The sequence below is a fragment of the Dendrobates tinctorius genome, unplaced genomic scaffold (assembly GCF_039654945.1).
Source record: "Dendrobates tinctorius isolate UK_male_01 unplaced genomic scaffold, ASM3965494v1 ptg000084l, whole genome shotgun sequence".
Lineage (NCBI taxonomy): Eukaryota > Metazoa > Chordata > Amphibia > Anura > Dendrobatidae > Dendrobates > Dendrobates tinctorius.
In genome coordinates, this window is record NW_027361752.1 from 53109739 (window position 1) to 53122500 (window position 12762).

Genomic DNA, 12762 nt, shown 5'->3' on the forward strand with positions numbered 1-12762 from the left:
TGAACCAGGAAGCTCAGGACTAGCGTGTGTAAATCACGAGTAGTGTTTTGCTGACCGGCACAAGCAGCTACACACAGTGAGTTTTTTCACACGGATTGAGTGTATGAAAAAAGAATCGCAGCATGCAGTATTCTCTTCCAAATTTTGGTCTAAGGATGCGCAAGAAATACATACAGATAATCAGAATTGCGTTCAGTTTTTACGGATATGTCGCCATTATTAACATAGGAAACAGTTTTTGGTCTTGTCTATTTTATTCACTGCTGATGTATAAAAACGAAATCTACACAGATGAAAAAAAAATGGACATATGTATATCACACGGATGAAAATAGTTTGATTTTTTTCTGGATGAAAATCGAGCAATTTTCCAAATGCTCAATTGCACTCAACCTAAGTCTATGTTCACACATTGCATGTTTGCAAATTAAAAGCTGCTGTTTACAGCACCAGCGGCGAGATTTCAGAAATCTCCTGCACACAATTGATTTTTTTTTCCTGACCGAATTGGAAAAGCCGCAGCGTTTTTAAAAAAAATCTGCAACACGTCAAATCTTCCAGTGTTTTTTCACCCATAGAAAGCAATGAGAAAGTGAAAAACGCAAAAGTTTTTTTTTTTTTGCTGTGTTTTCAGGGGATAACTTTATTACACAAGTTCTGTTGGTAAAGCACACATGTAATCTGTAGCCCCCCCAAAAAATGCTGAAAAATGGTCATTTTGAACACAGTGTTTTTACTGCCAAGAGCGGATTTAAGCTGCAGAAAAAAACGCAACAAAAACACTGATATAAAAATCTCTTTCCACGTTTTGAGAAGAGGGTTATTGGTGTTTGTGCCCATGATGTCATTATTAGTTAGGTTTCGGCTGGAATCCGCCCGATAAAGCACCCCATGAAGTGAAACAATGATAAATCAGTACTTTGTGCACATCTCCCTCCGTCTTAGGCTAGTTCCACACTAGTGTTTCCTGGAGCTGCGGAGGGTTGCGCACGGCCGCCGTGAAGCTCCGCCTACGGCCGCACCTCCTACGGTCAGCTCTACCTATGGACGCATGACGCTGCATGCGGCTTGCGTACCCTATCTTTAGCATTGGGTATACAGGCCGTGCGCAGGTATACGTTTGCCGCTGCATGCGTCGTTTTGACGGTGCGGCAAGCGCACCAAAATGCAACACGGTGCGTTTGGCGGAGGTCGCTGCACCGTCAAAACGACGCATGTGGCGGCAAACGCACACCTGCGCATGGTCTGCGTACCCAATGCTAAAGATAGGGTACGCAGGCCGCATGCAGCGTCATGCGCCCATAGGTGGAGCTGACCGTAGGATGTGCAGCCGTGGGCGGAACTTCACGGCGGCCGTGCGCATCCCTCCGCAGCTCCAGGAAACGCTAGTATGAAAGTAGCCTTAGAGTGCTTATTTTAAACCTTCGGTGTTCATAAAACCTGGAGTGATTAGAAGAAGTCACATGGTCATTCTTCAGGCGGAAGTCGTCTCATCTCGGTATTTAACAATATAGAGCAAGAGAAGCCGCAAAACCGGCAATGAAGTACTCCATCAAAACTACCTAAAGTTGCTTTGCCTGGGGGAAACTCAGCAGCTGCACCGGCGTATAGAAGACGATCTGTGCACATATCCTTAGGCCTTGTTCACACTTTCATATTTGGTCAGTATTTTACATCAGTATTTGTAAGCCAAAATCAGGAGTGGAACAATCAGAGGAAAAGTATAATAGAAACTTGTCACCATTTCTGTATTTATCACCCCCTCCTGGTTTTGGCTTACAGATACTGAGTGTGTGAACGTGGCCTTAGAATCAGAAAACACAAGATGGCTTTCTCCCAGAAAACAGCTCCACACCTGTATACAGATTTTACTGAAGCCAGACCAGACCCAACTAATGAGTAGGTAGGGGCGGCCAAGGTCGGATTTGGAGATCCAGTGCCTAGGGCGGCTCTTTTTATGAGGTGGTGCTAAATAACAGGACACAAAAAAAAAAAAGGAGGAAGAGGAAGGGAGAAGAGCTATTTCCTCTTCTTTTACAACACAGAGTAAGTACACAGCTTTTGATGAGTTTTACTATAACTGGGAAACATGGCGGCTCAGCCCTGGTGCAGGTAATGAGGTGTTACGTCCTGGTAGCATTCTCTGACTGTTTGGCTCTGCTATTGCGGAATTTATGATTGGCACAGTATATCCTGACTGGCACTGTTTATAGGGATTTGTTAGTGGACTTGTGGGTGTTCTACTGATTCTGTGTTTACCCCACTTTTCACCATTTCAAAGAGGTAGCACAGCACTCCGAGAACTCAATGGTTAAAGGGACATTTAGGTTCTTAAATAATTATGGTCTATTGATTGGATAGGTCGTAGATATTGTATCAGTGGAGGTGCGATACCCGGCACCACCAACAATCAGCTGTTCTTAGCTCTGGTGTAATCAGTGTATGGTGCTGGAACAGCTCGGCTCCTTACAGCGAGTAGCGGCCAGTCTCGGTACTGCAGCTCGGCTCCTTACAGCGTGTAGAGGCCAATCTCGGTACTGTAGCTCGGCTCCTTACAGCGTGTAGCGGCCAATCTCGGTACTGTAGCTCGGCTCCTTACAGCGTGTAGCGGCCAATCTCGGTACTGTAGCTCGGCTCCTTACAGCGTGTAGCGGCCAATCTCGGTACCGTAGCTCGGCTCCTTACAGCGTGTAGCGGCCATTCTCGGTACCGCAGCTCGGCTCCTTACAGCGTGTAGCGGCCAGTCTCGGTACCGCAGCTCGGCTCCTTACAGCGTGTAGCGGCCAGTCTCGGTACTGCAGCTCGGCTCCTTACAGCGTGTAGCGGCCAGTCTCGGTACTGCAGCTCGGCTCCTTACAGCGTGTAGCGGCCAATCTCGGTACTGTAGCTCGGCTCCTTACAGCGTGTAGCGGCCAGTCTCGCTACTGCAGCTCGGCTCCTTACAGCGTGTATCGGCCAGTCTCGCTACTGCAGCTCAGCTCCTATTGCAGTTAATGAGAGCTGAGTCACTGTACAGTGTATATGATGCTGTGCTGTTCCAGTTCCACTCACAATGTTCATCCATTATCCATCCTCCACCAGGGCTGCATCATGTGGGGCTGGCAGTCCGTCCCATCTATCCGATATTCATGGACATTATTAAAGTTTTGGACTTGGAAGACCCCCCCCCCCCACTCATTTATTAGATAAAAACTAACATAGTACGATGACAGCAGATATATGACACCCGCAGTTTAAACTGTATATACTATCAGATCCTTTATGTATTAGAGGCATTTGCTTACCTTGTTTTATTTTTATGCGGTTTTGACTGCGAAGCAAAAAAAAAAAAAAAAGTCATATGTAAATGTGCCATTAGGAAAAAATCATGTGAATTCTTCCCAACGGTCAGGACACAGAGGAGGCAGAGAAGGGGTTACAGAGGGATTAGTCAGTTTCAGTTTCGTTTCCTATGAATTGAATCTCTGCAGATGGAGAGGAGTATAAAACCCCAAATACAGCTCAGATGTTCAGTCTCTGGGAAGACACCGAGCTCGTCACACCGGTAAGTGCCTGCACCTCCCTACAACATTACTGCTGGGGCGGCGCAGCACCTTCATAGTGACCCTGCAGTGCTGCTCTCCGTGCACACTAAGGCTTCTTTCACACATCAGTTTTTTGGCGTCAGTCACAATCCGTCGGCTCGACGGATCCATCACAGATTGTGGAAAACTGATGCGACGGATCTGTTTTTTTCAATGGATCCAACGCGTACGTTTTTTGATGGCTCCGTTTTTAAAAACACAGATCTATATAGATAGAAAACATAGATATATGTATCTATGTAGATCTTTTTACTCTTAGACCTGTGACGGGGACAAGGGGGCATCCTCTACGTCTGGAGGAAAGAAGGTTTAAGCATACTCACAGACGCGGATTCTTTACTGTAAGAGCAGTGAGACTATGGAACTCTCTGCCATATGATGTTGTAATGAGTGATTCCCTACTAAAATTTAACCCTCCGTCAGGCGCAATATAGATTCTCCTCAGTTCATGCGCAATGTGCCTGACAAGCACAGGTCAGAAAACCACCTATAGTAGCTACATATTTCAATTTCAGGACTATAGAAGTAGTCAGTGACCTTCATAGGAATGTATTAAAAGAGATTACACCAAATCAGATGCAAAAAAAAAACATTTATTAACCATAAACTTATTAAAACTAAAAGTACCACTTTTCTGTAGTACCGCCAAATAGGCTCCAGTTATCTTTACTTAACTATTGCTTAAATATAAAATTATGGAAAAAAACAAAGGATATTGCACTTAGATGTTACTTAATTATTTTCTACTCATCTTCAGTGGTTTCAATTGCAGCAGAAGATCATCGAAACGGAGGCAACGGATCAGGACTTTGAATCGTTTCAGATTCATCACAAGGCTGAATTTTTCGATGCCATCACCGTCTGTCCCCCACAGCTCCTCCAAACTTTGCCTATTTGCTCTGAAAGCACCAGCTAGGTATAGCAAGCCAATAAATGCCTTGAGTTCAATCACATCAGTGTTTTTGATGTCCCTCTCTCTGGAGAATTGCTCTTTGATTGTGTCAATATACTGGTTAGTGAACCGAACAATAGTTTCCAACATGCTATCTGTAATTAGATTACTCCAACATTCCACTGCAGTTTTAGCTTTTCTAGCACTTCCAATAACTCCAGGAAGGTGTGTAATAATATTGTGGGATTCTCTGCGCTGTTTGTTCTTGGGTGCCTTTTTGTTCCACTTTGTATTTTTATCTTTGCCCAAATAATAAGCTAGATCTGTGTCTGTTTCCTCTGTATCAGTGTCATCACCATCCTGCTCTGTTCCAGAATCAGTGTTACATTCTGCTACCTCATCTTCAGATGAAATGTCACTAGATTCCTCTAAATCCTCAGTTACTGCTGGTTCTTCCTCATCATCTTCTAACAAAAAAAATCTTCATTTCTTCTAAATGAAGGGGTTTAGATGAATCATACTGTTTTCTGGCCATTGCAGCAGAAAATCTGAAGCAAGAGAGAAAGAGTATGTGTTAGGGCGCAATGTGCCTTAGAAGCCACCCTCCTTTTGTCTAAGAAAACAGTACTTATGTACACTAACTTAGCATTAATCCTTCATAAAACAAGCTAAATACACAATCGTGATGAATAAAAAAAGAAAATACTAACCTTTCAATTTGTGTTGAAATCAGGCGCAATGTGCCTGAGAAGCCAAAGTGTTGATATCTGCTCACTAGAAGGTCTGCTGAGTCACTGTGATATCAGGTTTCACAGAGCCTGTAGAGTCAGGAGATAACTAGGAGGGGTGGGGTTTTCTGATAAGTGGGCAAGGAGAGAGAAGTGAAACTAATTACTGTGTGCCTGTCAGATCTATTGCGCCTGATGGAGGGTTAAGAAGGGACTGGATGCCTTTCTTGAAAAGTATAATATTACAGGGTATATACACTAGTTTCCTTAATATTGTGTTGATCCAGGGAGATAGTCTGATTGCCGTATGTGGAGTCGGGAAGGAATTTTTTTCCCCAATGTGAAGCTTACTGTTGCCACATGGGGTTTTTTTTGCCTTCCTCTGGATCAACATGTTAGGGCAAGTTAGGATAGGATGTGGGTTGGACTAGATGGACTAAGTCTCCCTTCAACCTTAATAACTATGTTACTAAATGGGGAAAAAAATGGAACAGCACAATACCATATGGCGGGCGCTCAGGCCTCCTCAGCAATATTCTTTACTTGCCAAATCCAGACCAAAACATATAGGAAGGCAGCACTCCAAATTGCAGTGGTGAAAAAAAGCAGCCTTCCTATATGTTTTGGTATAGATATATCTATGAATATATCCATATAGCAATATATATTTTAAAAAATGGCGTGGTCTCCCGCACAATTTTCTCCACCAAAGGGGGAAAGTCGACAGTCGGGGGTCAATATTTATATTTGTAGCCTGGGAAGGGGGTAATACCCATGGCCCCTTCCCAGGCTATGAATATCAGCCCGCAGCTGTCTGCATAGCCTTTATTGGCTATTAAAATAGGGGGACCCCCCCAAAAAAATGATGTGGGGTCCCCCTATATTTTATAGCCAGAAAGGCTACACAGATAGCTCCGGGCTGATATTCATATCCTAGGAAGGAGCCATGGATATTGCCCCCCCCCCACCGGCTACAAATACCAGCCCACAGCCGCCCCAGAAATGGCACATCTATCTATGCTCTTAATGTCATCTTCAATAGCAAGGTGACCTTAACCCCTTATTACCCCACTTGCCACCGCTACAGGGCAAGTGGGACGAGCCGGGCAAAGCACCAGAATTGGCGCATCTAATAGATGTGCCTTTTCTGAGCAGCTGTAGGCTGCTCTTTTTAGGCTGTGGGGGGGGCCCTTACCAGCCTGAGAATATCAGCCCCCAGCTGTCTGCTTTAGCAAGGCTGGTTGTCAAAAATGTGGGGGATCCCACCCCGTTTTTTCTAAATTATTTAAATAAAAAACCAGCGTGGTGACCCTTCTGTTCTTGATAACTAGCCTTGCTGAATATGACAGCTGTGAGTTTCGTCTGGCTGGTTATCAAAAATAGGGGGAGACCCACGCGTTTTTTTTTTTTTTAATTTATATTCAGCGCAGGAGCGGCAGATACTCCCACCCGCCGCTCCTGCTTTCACTGCACGTAGTAGTATTAGGTGTCGGATGATGGGATCAGTTGTCCCATCAGCTGACACCAGTGACCAGAGGTAAACTGAGCATGCTCAGTTAAAAAAAACGGAATCCGGCGCCGGATTCCATCATGTGACGAACTACGACGGATCCGTCGCCCATAGGCGTCCATTCTAGCAGACGATGAACGGCAATGGATCCGTCGCTGACCGACTTTTCGACAGAGACAAAAAACGTTCCTATGTACGTTCTCTGCGGACAAAGCAAAGATTTTCCGACGGATCTGTCGAATGACGGATGAAACGTGCGGCCAGCTGTCATTAATACAAGTCAATGAGAAAAAATGGATACAGCGGCATCAATCGCAGGATCCGTTTTTTTCTAAAAACGACGGATTTCGACTGATGGCAAAAAACTGTGTGAAAGAGGCCTTATGCTATAGCAGAACTGCGCTATATTTCTAGAGCGATGAATTAGCTGCATTCAGAAATTGTGATTACTTTCAAAAATATTGTGGCGCTAACTGCACCAGCACTGCAAGCGGCAAGGATATTGTTTGAGGTTTTAAGGGGTTTTGTTGCACACTTTTGCCCCATTTCCATCACATGCATTTTTTTTTTTTTTAAAGTCCCTTTTCTTTTTCATCCTCTGTTATTTGTTTTTTTTTTTTTTTTGCACCTAATTCCCCTAACCAGTCCACACAATTCCCACATTTTGGTCAGTAAAAAATTTGTCTTTATTTTTGTCCTATTTTATTTATTTGCAATGCTAAGAGTTGCTTGTTGAGCGAAGTGATGGTGCAAATTTCAGATGTAAAAAAAAAAAATCAATCTGTCAGGAGGGAGGAGATTAAAGAATATTTGTGCCAAAAAAAAAAAAATTTTTTTTGTTGAAAATATCTGGAGACTCCCTCCAACTCTAAATAACTAAAAAGAAAATGAAAAAACAAAGACATAGAAGTGACTTTATAAAAAGTGACAAAGAAATGAAAACCAGGAGTAAAAACAAAAATGAGGTTAAAAAGGGCAATAATGAATCAGGCAGGACCTTTGAATTTCTATTTTGATGCCATTTCAAAAATCTGCTGTCAGTGAATGAACAACTGGTACTTTCCCATTCAGAGGGGGGGTGCAGTGTGTGTGTGTATTTGGCACTGTTGTGTGTGGGGGGGGGGGGGACTGCTGAATATGGGGTGCAGTGTGTGTGTGTATGTGTGGCACTGCCATACCGCCCAACGTCCCGATTCTCACAGGAGAGTCGCTTTTTTGTCCCTCCTCACCCGCCCGGTGCAACAGGCCAAATTAACCCCCCCCGCCCAGAATATACCCGGGGTATAAACTGGGGGGGGGGGGGGGGCCCCAGACATCGCACAGTATTGAGTGATATACTCAAGATCGGGGCCCCAGACAGTGCACAGGGGGGCAGAGAGCGCACAGGGGCACTGCATGCTGTCTCTCGCCCCCCCTTGTGTGCTGTCTCTGCCCCCCTGTGTGCTGTCTGGGGCCCTATGCGCTGTCTCTGCTCCCTTGTGCACTGCCTGGGACCCTGTTTTTGATGTTTCTCAAAAGCGAGAAAAATCTGATCTACAGCAGCTGGGGTATATTCTGGCCAGGAGGGGTATAATCTGGCCTAGGCCAATTTATACCCCGGGTATATTCTGGGTGGGGGGTTAATCTGGCCTGTTACAGCGGGACTCTCTTTTTCCTGAACTGCACTGAGCTGCCACGCCCCCCCCATGCACGACCCCATTTCATGAGGAGATTGTGACGGAACCATGGAGGCACTTCAGAGAATGCTTCAGATCATCACCATGTCCTCCTCCGACTGCGGACAGCAGGATCGCCTTGGAATTGGGGATGTCGGCCATGTGAGCAAATCATGACATGTCCTGGATCGGGAGGCTCAGGTGGGCACTACAATGGGAGCTGGGCTGCTATAGTATCTTTATAGAATCTTTCTTTCTTTCTTTTTCTCTGTCTGTCTGTCTGTCTGTCTGTCTGTCTGTCTGTTCTTTCATTTCCCTCTTTTCTCTCTCTCTTTCTCTCTCTCTCTCTTTCTCTCTCTCTCTCTCTTTCTCTCTCTCTCTCTCTCTTTCTCTCTCTCTCTTTCTCTCTCTTTCTCTCTCTTTCTCTCTCTTTCTCTCTCTTTCTCTCTCTTTCTCTCTCTTTCTCTCTCTTTCTCTCTCTTTCTCTCTCTTTCTCTCTCTTTCTCTCTCTTTCTCTCTCTTTCTCTCTCTTTCTCTCTCTTTCTCTCTCTTTCTCTCTCTTTCTCTCTCTTTCTCTCTCTTTCTCTCTCTTTCTCTCTCTTTCTCTCTCTTTCTCTCTCTTTCTCTCTCTCTCTCTCTTTCTCTCTCTCTCTGCGAAAGAAAGAACTCTGTTCTTTCTTTCTTGTCCTCAGTGCCAGTCAGTGTGCCCATAATGTCAGCCACTGTGCCCTCAGTACCAGTCAGTGTGATCAGCAGTGCTAAATGGGTGCGGTTGGGTGTGACTAGTTGTGAAATGGGTGTGACGGGGGCATGGTGTAAAATTTGCCTTTGTCCCTCTTTCCCTTCAAAAGTTGGGAGGTATGGCACTGCTGTTTGGGGGGGGGGCACTTCTGTGTACGGGGTGCAATGGTGTGTGTGTGGTGTTTGTGGCATCGTTATACCGGGGGGGGGCAATATGAGAATGTTCATATGGAAGATAAGGCGGGTGGCAATTTTGGGGAAGCGTCCATGTTATTTGTGCTGTTTTACATGGAAAAGACTATAAAGTGTTACACTGATATATGCCAGGCCGTAACTTCTTGGGTGAAGTGTGTAGCATTTGATTGGATTTTAGCATTAGGACATTGTGTGAGTGTTCTAGAAGGCCGGATCTTGGTCAGTGGGTTGGTCGCCGAAACTGTGATAGAGAACCGCATGGGACGGCCTAAGATCGAGACGAGCTTAATGGTCAGCTATGAAGCATATGGCCCAGCGACTGGTGTGAATGTGAGCCTGACAAGCATTGTTCCTTGTTGGTGAAAGTTAGGCCATGCTTCCCAGCCACGAGGTGCCTCGTATGATGGCAAGTTCTGCGGGGAAAAATTCCTGTTGATAGTTATGGTATTGCATTGTTACTATGAATAAGGCCGCCATATTGAAAGATAACTATTGTAAATAAAGTTAACTTATTTTTACGTTGCCTGGTGTCAAGATTCCTTGTTGAGAGAACCCGACCCCCTTCAGCCACAAGGGCGAGTGATCCTAAATGAGGAGCTGCGCCACGCTTTCCCAGTTAATATCAATGTGTTGTAAAAGCAAAGAGCCGATGACTTCAGGAAGACCGGTAGTGATCGTCTGTAGTCATGTCATGGAAACCTAACAGAAGAGGAAGGAATATTGCTTCTATCAGAGAAAAAGCTTCTTGTAAGTGACTTGGTGTGATTGTTCATTGTCCCTGTGACTACAACGCATCAATAAGGGACTTGCTGAATGGTCTGCAGTGATGATACTTGACCATTGTTCCGGCCATTCTGAACATATAATCTGTAGTTATATACATGAAAGCAGATTTTAATATATGAGGCTTTAAAATTGATTTGTAGTGTGTATATGTAAATATAATACGAGCGTACACAATGTCAGCTTGGTCCTGCTACCAGTGTTCTGGTATTATATTTACGTGATGAGTTTGGTACTGACTCTGTATTTCTGCACTGATCTTATTATTGGTATTATATTTGTGTACTGAGCCTGGTACTGGTGCTGTGTGTGTGTGTGTGTGTGTGTGTGTGTGTGTGTGTGTGTGTGTGTACTGAGCCTGGTGCTGTGTGTGTGTACTGAGCCTGGTACTGGTGGTGTGTGTGTGTGTGTGTGTGTGTACTGAGCCTGGTACTGGTGGTGTGTGTGTGTGTGTGTGTGTGTGTGTGTGTGTGTGTGTGTGTGTGTGTACTGAGCCTGGTACTGGTGGTGTGTGTGTACTGAGCCTGGTACTGGTGCTGTGTGTGTGTATGTGTGTACTGAGCCTGGTACTGGTGTGTGTGTGTGTGTTTGTGTACTGAGCCTGGTGCTGTGTTTGTGTACTGAGCCTGGTACTGGTGGTGTGTGTGTGTGTGTGTGTGTGTGTACTGAGCCTGGTACTGGTGGTGTGTGTGTGTATGTGTGTACTGAGCCTGGTACTGGTGTGTGTGTGTGTGTTTGTGTACTGAGCCTGGTGCTGTGTTTGTGTACTGAGCCTGGTACTGGTGCCGTGTGTGTGTGTGTGTGTGTGTGTGTGTGTGTGTGTGTGTGTGTGTGTGTGTGTACTGAGCCTGGTGCTGTGTGTGTGTGTGTGTGTACTGAGCCTGGTGCTGTGTGTGTGTGTGTGTGTACTGAGCTTGGTACTGGTGCTGTGTGTGTACTGAGCCTGGTACTGGTGTGTGTGTGTGTGTGTACTGAGCTTGGTACTGGTGCTGTGTGTGTACTGAGCCTGGTACTGGTGTGTGTGTGTGTGTGTGTGTGTGTGTGTGTGTGTGTACTGAGCCTGGTACTGGTGGTGTGTGTGTGTACTGAGCCTGGTACTGGTACTGGTGGTGTGTGTGTGTGTGTACTGAGCCTGGTACTGGTGGTGTGTGTGTGTACTGAGCCTGGTGCTCTGTGTGTGTGTACTGAGCCTGGTGCTGTGTGTGTGTATGTGTGTACTGAGCCTGGTACTGGTGTGTGTGTGTGTGTGTGTGTGTGTGTGTACTGAGCCTGGTACTGGTGCTGTGTGTGTGTGTGTGTGTACTGAGCCTGGTACTGGTGCTGTGTGTGTGTACTGAGCCTGGTACTGGTGCTGTGTGTGTGTACTGAGCCTGGTACTGGTGCTGTGTGTGTGTACTGAGCCTGGTACTGGTGCTGTGTGTGTGTGTGTGTGTGTGTGTACTGAGCCTGGTGCTGTGTGTGTGTACTGAGCCTGGTGCTGTGTGTGTGTGTGTACTGAGCCTGGTACTGGTGCTGTGTGTGTGTGTGTGTGTGTACTGAGCCTGGTGCTGTGTGTGTGTGTGTGTGTACTGAGCCTGGTGCTGTGTGTGTGTGTATGTACTGAGCCTGGTACTGGTGCTGTGTGTGTACTGAGCCTGGTACTGGTGCTCTGTGTGTGTGTGTGTGTGTGTGTACTGAGCTTGGTGCTGTGTTTGTGTACTGAGCCTGGTACTGGTGCTGTGTTTGTGTACTGAGCCTGGTACTGGTGCTTTGTTTGTGTACTGAGCCTGGTACTGGTGCTGTGTGTGTGTGTACTGAGCCTGGTACTGGTGCTGTGTGTGTGTGTGTGTGTGTGTGTGTGTGTACTGAGCCTGGTACTGGTGCTGTGTGTGTGTGTGTGTACTGAGCCTGGTGCTGTGTGTGTACTGAGCCTGGTGCTGTGTGTGTGTGTGTGTACTGAGCCTGGTGCTGTGTGTGTGTGTGTGTGTGTGTGTACTGAGCCTGGTGCTGTGTGTGTGTGTGTACTGAGCCTGGTGCTGTGTGTGTGTGTGTGTGTGTGTGTGTGTGTGTGTACTGAGCCTGGTGCTGTGTGTGTGTGTGTGTGTGTACTGAGCCTGGTGCTGTGTGTGTGTGTGTGTGTGTGTATGTACTGAGCCTGGTACTGGTGCTGTGTGTGTACTGAGCCTGGTACTGGTGCTCTGTGTGTGTGTGTGTGTACTGAGCTTGGTGCTGTGTTTGTGTACTGAGCCTGGTACTGGTGCTGTGTTTGTGTACTGAGCCTGGTACTGGTGCTTTGTTTGTGTACTGAGCCTGGTACTGGTGCTGTGTGTGTGTGTGTGTACTGAGCCTGGTACTGGTGCTGTGTGTGTGTGTGTGTGTGTGTGTGTACTGAGCCTGGTACTGGTGCTGTGTGTGTGTGTGTACTGAGCCTGGTGCTGTGTGTGTGTACTGAGCCTGGTGCTGTGTGTGTGTGTGTGTGTACTGAGCCTGGTGCTGTGTGTGTGTGTGTGTGTGTGTGTGTGTACTGAGCCTGGTGCTGTGTGTGTGTGTGTGTGTGTGTGTGTACTGAGCCTGGTGCTGTGTGTGTGTGTGTACTGAGCCTGGTGCTGTGTGTGTGTGTGTGTGTGTACTGAGCCTGGTACTGGTGCTTTGTGTGTGTGTGTACTGAGCCTGGTACTGGTGCTGTGTGTGTGTG

At 46.3% G+C, this 12762-nt stretch overlaps 1 protein-coding gene across 1 annotated transcript in view; it reads left to right on the forward strand.

Moving 5' to 3' along the window:
- Positions 1–3505: 3505 nt before the first annotated feature.
- The window catches only part of LOC141097508 (interferon-induced GTP-binding protein Mx2-like), a gene marked incomplete at its 3' end in the record, with an annotated part of 59859 nt that continues 50602 nt past the window's right edge, over positions 3506–12762 (forward strand). The window contains exons 1-2 of the mRNA XM_073584732.1: positions 3506–3544; positions 9841–10052. Coding sequence (XP_073440833.1) covers positions 9992–10052 — 61 coding nt within the window. The remainder of the gene's footprint in view (positions 3545–9840; positions 10053–12762) is intronic.